Source organism: Stigmatopora nigra, chromosome 16, assembly GCF_051989575.1.
Source record: "Stigmatopora nigra isolate UIUO_SnigA chromosome 16, RoL_Snig_1.1, whole genome shotgun sequence".
Classification (NCBI taxonomy): Eukaryota; Metazoa; Chordata; class Actinopteri; order Syngnathiformes; family Syngnathidae; genus Stigmatopora; species Stigmatopora nigra.
Window position 1 is genome coordinate 8,429,338 of NC_135523.1, and position 14,509 is coordinate 8,443,846.

The 14,509-nt window shown below is 36.8% G+C and overlaps 1 protein-coding gene across 4 annotated transcripts in view; it reads left to right on the top strand.

Moving 5' to 3' along the window:
- The window catches only part of ctnnd2a (catenin (cadherin-associated protein), delta 2a), a 182,764-nt gene that overhangs the window by 124,087 nt on the left and 44,168 nt on the right, over positions 1–14,509 (top strand). For all 4 annotated transcript variants that reach the window (XM_077735923.1, XM_077735920.1, XM_077735921.1 and 1 more), the window contains exons 14-15: positions 4,491–4,704; positions 12,173–12,359. In XM_077735923.1, coding sequence (XP_077592049.1) covers positions 4,491–4,704; positions 12,173–12,359 — 401 coding nt within the window. The remainder of the gene's footprint in view (positions 1–4,490; positions 4,705–12,172; positions 12,360–14,509) is intronic.

Below are 14,509 nucleotides of genomic sequence, written 5' to 3' on the forward strand. Positions count from 1 at the left end.
TTTGAATGTTTATCAAAACTGCTCTCAAATCTTTAGTCATTAAGAAATGGAATTATAATACTTCTGACCCTGCTTGCTTATCTTAAAATTGAATAAGATTTTACAGAGATACGATAATGAAGTTTTACCCATTCAAAATGGCAATGACTTGTTTTAATTACATCATCGTTGCGTGGAATGCATTAGAGAGCCCAGATAGTGATGCAGCCCATTCCAAAGGATTTAGGATTAATTCTGCACAGTCGCTTGCAGTGAAATGAGTGCTTGATCCCAAAGCAGCTTCATGAAAACTCAGCAATACAAGCCGTTAGTCTAAAAAAGGCCCTTGCTAAGGAAATAACTCCTTGTACTGAAGGAATCTAGGTTACCTGGGTGAGGGCATTGCATACAAATATTACTCGCTGCAAAGTACAATTCTAATAATAATACGGTATAAAGCATTTTTTTAAATTATTGCTCATGTAAAATAATTTCTCTTGCTTGTTTTAAAATTTAATTCTGGCATGTATTGAATATGCAAATAATCAGCAAATTACATGATACCCTTATTACCTATGAACTCATAAAAGGTGTGCCTTCAAGAATTAATAATTTTTATTTTATTCATTTTGACTGGGTTTTGGAAGATTGATTTTTGAATTTTTAAGACAATGATTTGTCTCTGCATTGTACCGGGCAGTATATCTCATTTTTAAACTAGTGAGTAATAAAACATACTGTCAATAGACAAAATAACCGTCCAATGAACCTAACTTAGAAATTTCATTGCAGTTTATTATATCAGTGTGACTGTACAAAAAAAAAAATCTATAATTATTTGAAGATTTTCTGCTATCTGAAGTTAATGTATTTCGACATTACTTTTCAAAAACTCTAAGTACAGTGACCCTGCAATGAAAATAAAATAATAAAAAAACTACTAATTCATAAATTATTATTATTTTATTTTTTTAAACCGATGCACTGTTACATTTACTTACAAAATTACTCATTCAGTAACTTGGTTTGTAACTTGATTTAGTTTTAAATAGAGCAGTATTGCATATGTAAATTCTCTAATGCGTGCCATCTAAAGCCTAAAAAGAATGTCTCAATTTTATATGAAACATATGACACACACAAAAGTGCAAGAAAATGATCAGAAAAACATTTATTACTATATTAAAATGAATAACAAGCATTCAAAACAGTTTCTATTCACGATAGCGTTAGGCAACAGACAAAGCACACAAATATGCACAAACATAAATCAAAACAACATCACATCATAAATAAAAGAAAACTGCTTTAAACAGAACTTGAAATATCAGTCAAGGATGGATAACGTGACATAATAACTTCATTACATTCACCTCGGTAATTTTAAATAAAGAACGCTTATTTAACCACACTTGAAGAATTAGAAACAAAAATTTTAAAAAGTAGTGTTGTTGTTGGGAGAGAGTAAGGAGATTATAAAACAGGATACTTTTCATAAAGGGTTTTGTAACCTGAAAATATTAAATGTGGACGTATTTGTAAGTAGAGGTACCAATGTACATGCAAATGTAACACTTAAAATGTACAATCGGCTTTCTCTGTATAAATTTGTCTCGCCTTGTTTTTGGGTTGTTGAATCTGTAGATTTTCACTTGAAGTGAACTGTTCGTTATGGTCTCTGCCTCAGTATGAATTTTAGATAGCTAATGATGGCCCATTTTTGGTAAGGCGCCCATAGGGAAATTACTGCCTGAGGCCACAAACTCAATTAGACAAAGGTTGAAAGGTTCTAAAATTGTGGGACGAAATACAAAACCATGCTCAAGAGTCCCGCTTGTATGCATGTGTGATGGCTTTGAAGCTGTGTGACACCTCTTCAGTCACATTCAATTTGGTGAACAGTAGCTGTGCCGATGATTTGTGCTGACGTTCCATATGTGGTGACTCACGGCCACTAACACACTAAGAAGTGTCACCTGTGTATCTCACTGTGATTTTTTTTTCATGCCTGTGGCACCTTCAAGTCCCACAATCCAAGCTGTCACCACTGCTAAATGTTGCCACGGCAATGCCGCCATTATGGGTTATGGATAGTTGTGGCTGCTGTGTAACAGCAGGAGACAAAAAGACAAATCAAGCACTGTTTCTAAGATCCGTTGTATGGAATAAGGAAGAAAAGCACAGTGGTCTTGGAAAGGTGTGGAGGTATCTGAAAGCCTATGAAAAAGTAATAGCAGTGTGTCTTCCATAGAATATGAGATTAGCTATTAAAAACTTGCCTTGCAAGGGTGATGTATTTGAACAAAAGGAAGGAACAAACAAAGCTAGAGATTGTAGGGTTTAAAGGCGGACAGTGAGGAAATGGTATGGTCAATAAAACAAGGTTAGTTTGCCATTCACGGTAACCCTTAATCCATTTTAATTGAATAGATAAGCGAAGTCATTTTACTCAATAGACTTGTGCTGTGTCATCAAACACCTCTGTCCTCTCCTTGCCCTCCATCTCACCCTCATTCGCTTCTTTTTTTTTTTCTTTTTGGCTTCCTTCTCGCCTTTTGACTGTTTCTTTTTTCACTTCAATGTTTCTAGCGAATGAGTGGTTAGTGAGTTGGCCTCACAGTTCCGGGGTCTTGGGTATAAAACCAGCTCGGTCCTCCTGTGTGGAGTTTGCAAGTTCTCCCTGGGCTTGTGTGGCTTTTTCTGGGTTATCAGGTTTCCTCCTACATTCCAAAAACATGCATGCTAGGTTTCTTGAACACTCTAAATTGCCCCTTTGTATGAGGATGAGCATGAATGGTTGTCCGTCTCCTCGTGCCCTGCGGTTATCTGGCGACCAATTCAGGGTGTCAGCTGGGATAGGCTCCAGCCCCACCCGTGACGCTTGTGAGGATAGGCGGTAGAGAAAATGATTGATTGTTTCCAAGGTTAGGTTATCTTCTCTTTTTTGATGATTTCTTTGTTCTTATTTTTAGCATTGCTCGGTCTGTAAATCTAAGCATTGACAAATTGCTAATTGTATTGGTTGTTGGTAAACAGCAAAGTTTTTCCATTACCACCAGTTACATTTGCATTCAGCCAATATTCGGGTTGAGGCCATTACGCCGTTTGTAAAACATTTAGAGTAATATGTTTTATATGCTCAAGCGTACAGGGTCGCACAAGAAATGTTGAGTCTAAATTTGATTCCGTATTCCATCAAACTCCGCTTCCAATAATTTTCCATTTGCTGTCTTTTAAATCTTACCTTTCTCAGAACCTTCTGGCACCAACAAAAGGCATGATGTTCAAATATTTTACTACACAAATGAACTCATTAGGTCTCTGCTCACACTAAAAATATTTTTATCTTTTTTTCCACCGGTTATTCTACAGTATAAACTACAGTGGTATGTCTACATATGAATGCTTAGTTATACTTAGGTTATGGGAAAAAAAGAAGTAAAATCCAAGTTACAAAATGTCGAAATCTCCCAAAACATAAATACACTTCCTGTGTCCAGTACACATATTTTATTTCAATACATGGTCAGAAGTTGCACATATGGTTGGAACTGCTGCAAATATTTTATTTGTAATAATCCTACTGTTGCAATATTCCAGTAATTATTTTATTCTAGCCGATATTTGTCTGATTTTTCCCTGCTGCCATTCTATTCTGTGGCACGTTGATCTGAGCAGCCAGTTTGTTCTGATAAGGACAACACCCACATTTAATCACTCCCTCTGGCATGTAAAAAAATAAAAGATCTTCAGAGTGGCAAGCTGTAAAGCACCATGCAGGGAGGCAGCAAGGGAGGCAAGACATTAATGTCAATGGCTGAGGTTCACCTTTAAAAAGCATGAAACTGTAACATTTAATAGACCTATACGTACTTATAAACATTTTACCTTTAATTGGGTCATCTATATTTTTATCATCAGCTAAACAAATAAAAGTGTCTAACTACACTTATCATTTTTACTACTCCTTTGTTATGATAGCCTGCTTTAGGTTAAATATGGCAAAATGACTTGACTGTGTCTTAATATGCAATCCCCAGCCTTCATTATTGATAGGTAGTTGGTATAAGCTAAAACATAACGAATGTTGGTGCCATTTTTGTATACATTATATACAGATTTGCAAATATTAAATTATGTAAAATAATAGATCAGAATCATTGTCTCAGTGCGGTCTGACATTAAAAAAGATAAATAAAATCAAAGGGTACACAAAAAACAATGTTTTGGTGGAATATTTAATTAGTGCAACATACAATGTTTTATCATTTTATTTTGTAGTGTATTTTTATTTTTATTTATTCACCTTTAGTGTCATTGAACCCACTTAACATGCATGTGAAAACACCAGGGACCCATTTTGTGTCTTTTGTCCAAATACTACTCTGTGTTTTGTTGTCTTTTGGGTAAACTGTACATGGACAGGAAAATATCAGTACTTTGGCTTGTTTTATACGAAATAAAAGCCTGAAGTACGAATACAGCATCATTGTGTTGTGCATGTTGCTTAGATCCGCAGACAAGGGGGCATCCAGCTGCTGGTGGACCTGCTGGACCACCGGATGGCCGAAGTTCACCGCAGTGCCTGTGGAGCCTTAAGGAACCTGGTGTATGGCAAGGCCAACGATGAAAATAAAGTGGCCCTGAAGAACTGCGGAGGGATTCCTGCGCTGGTCCGTCTTCTAAGGAAAACAGGCGATGTTGAAATAAGGGAGTTGGTCACAGGTATGTTGTCTATGAAAGCAATATATCTGCAGGTAGTTGGATCTTCACAGTATATCATTTTAGTCTCATAAGCTATTTTAATGTAGTATCAATTTATTTGGTTACATAAGACGGTTTGGAAAAGTGATTTCCGGAGGAGAGAGCTCTTGATTCGCCACACAAAAATTCTGGGTCAAACATGCAACATATTCTTGTATAAATTCATCATTTGTTTTGGGCTTTAGTGGAAAAGTGGAAACTTTTCAGCTCTCTCTCACGCACAGAGTTGCAAGTGAAGTTGGCGTCCTTGGCATCAACATTAACAGATATTTTTGTGGTTCAGTGACGTCATTCGTAACTTTTCACTCTTCAATCAATTCCAACTATTCATTCAAACCAAGGCCGTTAAACATTCCACTTCAATGATTTTCAACAATTTCTACACATGTGAAAAAGCCCATATTGAATGCAGAAGGCGAAACAGAAGGCAACCAGTATTATCATAGAACATCTCGCGTTTAAAAAAAAAACTATTTTTTTTGTCCTGCTTTTTTTACCTTGTACTGAATTGGCATGTGGCTGAGTTGCGTTAGAAGTTACGTTTCCTCCTGCTTATATGCACATAAAAATTGTCTCCTTTTGTATTATGAACTGAAGTACATCACTGTTTTCTTTCGTACTAAATGTAATATGCAGCCAACTCGCCATATCTTATCGGTATGTTCCTGCAATTGTTTGTCAACAGCAGCACCTTGAGATGAATTAAGTGAACTCCTTAACTTGGCATTCACTTCTCTCACTGCAAAGTCGCCATACATTTTTTAATTGATGTAAAAGCCCAACTACAAATCACAGATTTTTCAAAAACTTTCCATTCCCATAAACTCCTTGTGATTTCCCATCACAGTAATCAAATTCGCCTATATTCTCTTAATTCTTTAAACCGAGTCATTAGATTTATAATATGAATCCTTAAAAATATCTTCTACCCCAATGTCCACTAGTCAAATGTGTGCACTTTGAATATAAGCCTATTTAGTACACCTACTATGTATTACTACTAGACTACACTATGCAAATCTTTTTATTTTTACAACTTCACCCTGTCTTTTACATCATCCTCCCCTACACCAGCCACATTTATGTCCTCCATTAGTACATCCATGTATTTTCTCCTAATTCGACCACTCTCAACATCCTTTCAGTCCGTATTTCTTCTCTGGACTTCTCCAGACCATTGAAATCTGATTTCTTTGACCTTGTCTCCAAATCGTCTAACCTTCACTGTCCGCCTTATTGTCTCATTCCTAATCCTACTCATCCTGGTCACTCGAAAGAAACCCCTCGGCATCTTCATGCCCGCTTGTTGGCCTCACCATACTACCCCATACACCAGTGGTTCCCAACCTTTTACTGACTGCAAACTGGTAAAACTCTATAATTTTCTCGCGGACCGGCTAATGGGAAGGGCGGCAACTTAAGACAAAATTGTGTGGGGGTGGGGTCAGTTCACCAAGAACGTTCAAGACAGCCAAAAACAAACAAAAACAAGTCCCATAACAGCATTTTTTTATTATTATTGAAGCAACTTTTCTGGTTTCAATAAGTAGGCCAATATTGAAATTCTTAATATTTATTACGCTGATACCAGGTGGTTCACGGACTGGTGGTTTGGTACCACCATTCTATACTATTCTGTGCATCCTATTGAATATATATTTGTTTTTGTAAAATAAATATATAATACTGGCAATCCACAGCAAAGTAAGTATTGTTTTCTCAGTGATGCAAAATTGCTGATACTATCTTGTAATGGATCTTTGTAGAGGATAAGCAGTATAAAATGATGCATAAATGTTATTGTCAATATAGTCAGCACATTAAGATTTGTTTACTTGAGTGCTCTTCATAATTGTTAAACAATTTACAGTTTGAAATGAATGTAAACATTAAGAATTGAAGTCTAAACCAAGATACATTCCTCATATTAAAGTTGACCTTCATTATTAATCAGTAGCTAAATTATTTTCTAATGACTCAAAGTTAATGGGTCATCAAGAATACATCAGGGCCATTGGTGACTCCTCAGCTAGCACACATGAGCTCATTATTGTCATTAGACAGACATAGTGGTTTTGCTCGAGTATCAACCAATGAGACTTCTGTTTACCACCCGCTCGTTGACAGTCTTATCGAATTCTACACTCTGTGATTAAAGGCGCTTTGTAGGTCTGGGAAATGAGACAGGAAGCCTTTTACTGTATTACACTGTCCATTCTGAAGTTTAAATTTAGACCCGCTTTATTGGCTTCCTGGCTTTCCATGTGAGTGGGGACAGCCGGAAGTAGAGGCTTACGGGCCTGTCAATCAAAATCTGGTCAATGCCAAGGCTGTGGTGTCAATAAGAGATGCTATCCATCCTGATGGACTCAGCTTGGCTTGCTACACCAATGGATGTATTTTTTTTAAATATTCTGCTTAGCTAGAAAAAAAGGTTCCGGTGACATGGAGTTGTGTTTTTTTCCAAATATTTTCATTTTAACTTTTTTCATTTTATGTACTGCTTATCCTCACAACATCCGCAGGGTGTGCTGGAATCTATCCTAGCTAAGTACAGGCACCAGGAGGTAGACACCCTAAATAGCCAATCACAGAGCACAAGGAGACGGACAACCATTCACACTCACTCTAAAATTTTCAGTTAACTAGGCCAAAGGTGTCTGAGTATAAAAATGACCACGCATTATTTGACCTTGCGGTTAAATTTGCCGTGATAATACATAAAACATGCTGTTTTGTTACTTGGTGTCCTCAAAAAGCTCAATGCTTTTTGAGGACACCAAGAAACCATCAAATTGGTTTGGAGTGACTCTCATTCACCAATTCATCCACCAATGAGTGGCTGCTGCCATGCAAGGCAGTGTCTAGCCTTGGGAGATCAATTTTGCGGTTCAGGGTCTTACCAGTGACACTTTAATCACAGGCGACTGCTAGAGCCGGGATTTGAACCGCTGAGCTATTGGTCACGAGTCAATACACTCTAACAACAGTCTCGCTCAAAGAGCTGTCAAATCCGATTGTCCTGCACTCAGTTTTTAATATACAATTTATAACATACCCCACTATAGTTTCACAATTACACAACCAAGGAATTCTAGTAGTTCTTGTTCTGAACTGAAGAGGTCTCACAGGTTAGCAACCCCTCTTTTGTCTAACTTGATATCGCTGCTTTTGAAACACGGATATTTTCTCGTTTGCTGTATAACTTCTCGTCTTTGGCTTTGTTCTTCAGCAGGTTTTAACTCTGTGGTTGACTAATTCACGCGCAGTCTCCTAGATGAGGGCTGTTTAATAAAACATATCCACTTGAGTCCTAACAGGCATACCGCCTACCTTACAAGTCATAGTCTCATTTATTCATAAATTCATGCAATCATCCCCACATTCCCCCCAAACCACCAAGCTCCTTGGAAACTGTCATGTGTCTGGAGGGATCCAGTTGGAGCTGAGAGAGAGGAGGATTAGAGGGGACAAGATAAAGGAGGACACACATACACACATACACGCACACATGGACATATTTCTTGGCTGCCACACACAAAAAGCCCTTGTATGATGTCATTGTCTGTTGATCACCTGACTGCAATACCCCAAAGGGCCATGTGGGCTTAGTGAAGCATGGCAGATCCATGTTTCTTGAGCAGGCAGATGTGTGTGCAATAGTGTGTGTCAGACCTGAATTTGGCCAATGTAACGCAGTGCCAGACAGAATGTCCTTGTCCTAGAAAACACTATAGCCTCTTTTTGATTTTGTATCTGTATGGCTCTTACAAAGGCCACAACCATGGCTGCAATCTGATTGCAATCATGCTCTGACATTACTGACCTCTTGAGAAATCTAGGCTAGCGTGCCTCAAGCCTGTTTACCTACAGTCAGGTACATATATATATATACATTTGGAAAAGCAAACAACTCTTATCTTTTTGCTCTGGATGCCACCCACAATATATTAAAACTTTATTAACTGGAGACTTTTTGGTTCAGGCATTTTCATGAAAATTGTGTGAAGGATTTATGAAGTACAATTGTGTGTATGCCTATTGCTGTCTAGGGGATAATGATTTATGTTAGAATGGGCTTCTGGTTCTTTTACACATTTTGTTTTGATGATGTGACTTCTGACAAAAGTAGCTGGGTGAATTCTAAAATGTTTCGGAAAATATTTCTTTGCTAATATTCTGCTAAATGTCTCAGAAGTCCTTGGATGGGACTATGCAGTGTGGATAGGAAATTAAGAGAACCATATTGCAAAAAGAACCAAATAGTTTTAGTTGCTGTTGGGGTTTTTGGGGGTGTTATTTTTGCCAAGCAAAATAATGCAATGTACAGAAGAAAATTGGGTGCATAATTCTTAATTTACTCTTGTTCCATTAAAAAATGGAGGGTATGTTAATATATTAACTGCCAATTTATAACTACCACATCTGATTAATTTGGATGGAGAATTATAAGACTATATGGGTGAATTAAAATTTTAAGTCAACCAGAACTTTCACATTTTGATGGAAAACTATAAAAAAAATATTAATTATAACTCAATACTTCAAGACTACTGGACTTTCATTAAGTAGTTTTTAGTCAACATTTTTGGTAAACTGAACTTTCGTTAAGTATTTTGAACTCTAAATGTTATCTTTACAATGTAAACTTATTATAACGAGTCAGAACTACTCAAAGTAAGTTTACTTTCAATGCAAAACTAAAATATGAGTTATGGGTTGAAGCTTGATGTTTGAAGTAAAGCATCCTATGATTTAGTAGTTTCGACTGAAGTACTTAAAAAGTTAAAAAGACGATCAGCAATTTAAGCACATCCCATTTTGTTTCACATTCATTGTTATGGTGTTTTGAGCTAAATAGATGAAAATTTTCTCCATGTCCTAACATTTTTCAAGCGTCATATCACACGTTTTATATTTTTGTGTTCAAGCTTCATGACTGTCTCTATGCACAAAAGTCAGGGTTCTGAAATTATTATCTTACCTCTTGACAAAACAGCATGTATATATTTAATTGGAAACTCATTTTAAAAAATCCAAAGTTACATTAGATACATGATATTTTTTATAGTACTGTTAATTTTAAGCATAAACAAAGATGAAATTTTATAAAATACTCTTAAGAAAATTAACGAATCCATTAACAATTGTGTTCAATACTTACATAAGAACATTGCATCAGAGACCATTCTGCTGTATTCTCTTGTAAAAGAGAGCAAAAGTCTCAAATCTATGAAAACTCGGTGCCGCTGCATCTTTTTATTTCAGGAACATGGTTTGTTTTCTATTATATATGCAAGCAATTGTATCATGAGAGCCTTCACTTGTGAGGAAAGAGAGAGGCTTGAAAGGGTTAGAAATAAAGGTTGATCTGCTCTAAGTGATAGCAATTGTTGGCATGGAAACACACATTGAGGTTCAGGCCATTGGTAGGCGCCGTTTAACAGCATTGACCATCGCCTTATCATCCTCTCTCCTTGTTTTTTGGACACACTGGCGCACAAACAATTATCCTCGTTTAAACTCCTGCCTTTGCCAAATTTCTTTCCTTCTGTTTATGTGCTTAGATTTTTTATTCATCTATATTCAATCACTACAAATTGATGCTGCACAACAACACTAAGGAGACTGTAAATTTGATTCTATCAAAAGTTTTTTTACAAGCAGGAAAGTTGTTTAATTTCTATAGAAAAATATATAATTCAGGGTCTTTTTACTATTTTACAAACACCAGCATTTCCCTTCAAGAAACATTTATTTATAGCTCTGTCCAAACAAATTTATTCACATTTTTTTGGTATCTGTCTGCTGAAGTAGACTGAGTATTGAACATCATCTTTTATTATTAATATATAAGCACAAGTATTTTACATGTTTCCCCTCAAATATATGTTATAGCTATGCTTTAGGATTTTCTTGCCTGCGTTCTTCTCTCTCAGTATTTGTTCTAAAAATGTCAGTTGCATGCAAGCATCAAATGCGTGTTCAGTGACACGAGATTGTTAAGACATGGTGACTTTTTTTAAGGGTGATAAAAGGCTCGCACATGATCCTCTGCATTCAGAGAAGCCTAATAAGGTGGCTTGAGTATTTTATAAGGATGCCACCTGGATGCCCCCTGGTGAGAGGTTATAGGTACACCCTAATGGGAGGAGACCCTGGTAAACCCGGTATGTGCTGGAGAAGTCTAATTCTTGGCTAGCGTGGTAATCCCTTGGGATACCTTTGCCGAAGTAACTTGGGAAAGGCAATTCTGAGCTTCCGTGCTATATTTACAGCCACCTTCTGATAAAACAGAAGATGAATGGATGTAGGTGTTTCTTTTTTGTGTAAAATGACTAAATTTACCTTTGCAATATAAAACTGTGTCATCGAGACAATCAATTTGTGCCTTTCTAATCTTGTTATGTCTGCGATTTGTTTTTGTTTGCATTTTATTTATTCCTTGATGAGTCATTTCTCCTAATTACTTTCTTGGTATTAGGTTTTCTTTTCATCAGTCACTCCCTTGTGTTTTAATCAGTTTGTCTCATCCACTTGTATTACTAGTATCGTTACAAAGTTTGTATTTAATTCCCTGCTTTCATTGTGTTTTATTGTTGCTAACACTGATGCCAGATCTTTGTAGCCTTTAGTACACTTTTGTCAATTTAACCCCAGTGTTCTTGTGCTTTTTAAGGATTAATTTTAGAATCAATTTTTAAATCCTGTCTCATTCAACACCGTCCCTTCACCCTCACATGACAAAATCATTACACAGGTTGTCTGACTGTCCTCCCCACATTAGTTAATTTTCACCTACTTTGCTCGCTGTATAGACAGTAGTTATATTGAAGAAGTAAATATCGATCTGACTCACTTATATCCATCAGCAGCCTATAATCAAAGTTTTTGTTATCGTGGATATAAAGAGTTGGAACATGCGCACACACTGATTATGACAGCTAGTGTTTTTTATGCATTACAAAAGTCCATCTTGAAAACTGCTTCTGTGATATAATGGGTTGAACAATCTGTCAAAAAGTGATCAAAATGTTTTTCCCTAAAATGCTAGCTGTAAAATCCACCTCCTTTGTTCACAGTGCAGTCCCTATTTTGGCCAAGAATTCAATGCTCTGTCCTCACTTGCAAGCAATTTTGGGCTGGTTTTGTTTGGCACATGAATGAGTAATAAACTCTGAAGTTTTAACCTTTCCAAATATAACTAAGTGGTTTGCCTTGCACACCTTTAGAGATTAATGTCACCATCTGCTTAGAATTTCATCAAAAATGTCTTGAAATGCCATGTTAGCAGATGTAAACTGGGGAACTAAATGGGAGAGTGCTTTTGGCCATGAGAACATTTGAAATAAAAATGAATATTGATGGAATCAATACTTTGGTTGTATATTCATAATGTTAAGTCATTAATTTTATCTTTTATATGCAGGCGTGCTCTGGAACCTGTCATCATGTGACGCCCTAAAGATGCCAATCATCCAGGATGCACTGGCTGTGCTAACTAACAGCGTCATCATTCCCCACTCCAACTGGGACTCCTCCCCCAATCACCATGACGACCGCAAGCTCCAGCTTCATACTTCCCAGGTGCTGCGCAATGCAACAGGTTGCCTCAGGTAAGGGAAACCCACCATCCATACTGTAAAACAGGGGCCAATAACCCTGGTCCTCGAGTGGAGTCATCCAGTCTGTTTTCCATAATCCCATATCCCAAAACAAATGAATCAAATAGAGCACTTTGTATATATTCACAAAAGTTATGCAATTGTTTGTGTGGTTAAAACTCACTTATTTGTTCCTTGGCTCCATTTGGTAACCACAGTAACAACTCGTCTACTTATACAAGTTCTTGCCTTTTCAAGACTTTCTTTTTGATGCATCAGCCTGATAAATGATGCCGCTTTCTTCTGAGAGCTTGACATGAAGAAACATCATCCAGAAAGTTGCTGAATCTCACTTTTAAAGGTTACCTTTCTCAAACTTGATCAATTTGGGATTGGGCTATACGTCAAATGGTAAAAATAGTTTGTAAATGGGAATTCGGTAACAAACACCAATGGGAGGTTTTCCTTCACTTCTCTCTGATGCGCAATCAACATTTCAATCATCATAAAAAAAGTATTCATAAAATGAACACATATCCACAGAAAGACATCTTATGATTTGAGGCTAGATGTTAAACACTTATCGCACATGTCCACATTTGTTTTCCTTTCATGAGTTCTTTTTTTTCTTAATCAGTAACCAGCAGCTTGAACATAATCCCCACATCGTGCACTCAGGAGTGCTCCTGTCAAGCGCATTCGACTGGGGCAGCCCGGACCAGTGAACATTTCTCAAAATAATTTTTAGACTGTCACTGATAATTTCATGTTTTCGTTTGTACTTAGTGACAAATGTTTATATAAGCATTTGCTAAGTCAACCAGCCAAATATTCAAATTTAGAGAAACAATATTAGCACCATTTTATATTATCTAGTGACTCAGTCAAATCTAATGTGTTATGTTTTTCTTTTTAGTTTTTCCATCGATGAATTTGTTCATCTCTGTGTATGCGCTACAGCCTATTATACTTCAATACCCATTGCTTATTTCATCAATTGTACACATCCGCATGTACACACACGCACATATACACACACACACACACACACACACACACACGGCAAACATAAAGACTGTCTAGAACAGCGTGAGCCTGTGCCAAGAAATAGGGTGTTTCAAAGTTCTTGTAATTGTGTAGCCATCTGCATATGGGAGTGATCACCTGCAAGTTTTGGACCAATGAGTAGGCTTCTTCATCTTTTATTTTTTAAATATCTGCACCTATTCAAGCTGTTTGTCCAATGACTCATGCTCTGTACGAGGAAGTAGCACTGACAGACCAGGCAGAATCATGCCTGAGAGAACTGTGGAGTTAATTAGGAACGTCTGTATGTGATCCCCACTCTGTCATTCGAACTCTCCTTGATATGGTAAAATAATATTAATAATATATTACCATTGTCATGTGAGACATTATCAGAGCTGCCAACCTCTGTCGACCCCATTTAAGGAGTAACCATGTCCCATTTCTGGAGTTTTTTTTGGAGTGGATGTGATTTGTGCGAAATCGATATAAAATGTAAAAAAAAAAATAACATAGCACAATTTAAATCAAACTGTTATTGTTATGTTTTTACATTAATTGAAATAGTTTTTTCGAACTAATGAAAATAAGTTTATCTTTGTGTTTGGGTCCGTATATGTTTTAGTCATTATTTCCACCATTTGTCACGATGCAAATGTTGGTCTTTTTGGAGAAGGCGTCATCACGGAATATTTAGTCGAATGAGAAGCAATATACTTCTGCGAGTGTCTGGATTTCTTATTGAAGTTTCATCCAAATTGCCATCCACGCCTACTTCTTTTGGATTCTAAAGTTTAAAACAACCTCAAAAATGATTGGATTTGTTTCAAAACAAAAGAATGATGCTTTAGTCAGGCTTAGTAATACTTGAAGGAAAATCTTAAAGCGATGAAGGCTACCTATGCATTCCACTCTGAATCGATTGCCAAGCTGAAGTCGCACGAGACGAATCATTTGTCAAGAGAAATTGTCAGCTCGGCATTTTATTTGAAGAAGTCTCTTCAGATAAACTTTAGATATTTTTTTATTGAATGGAAATATTAGTTTTTGTGCAACTGCTTTTATGAGGGGGGCTCCATTTATTCCATTTGTGTGCCCAGATCAGTGGTCTCTCTACATTGCACCATTTTTTCAGC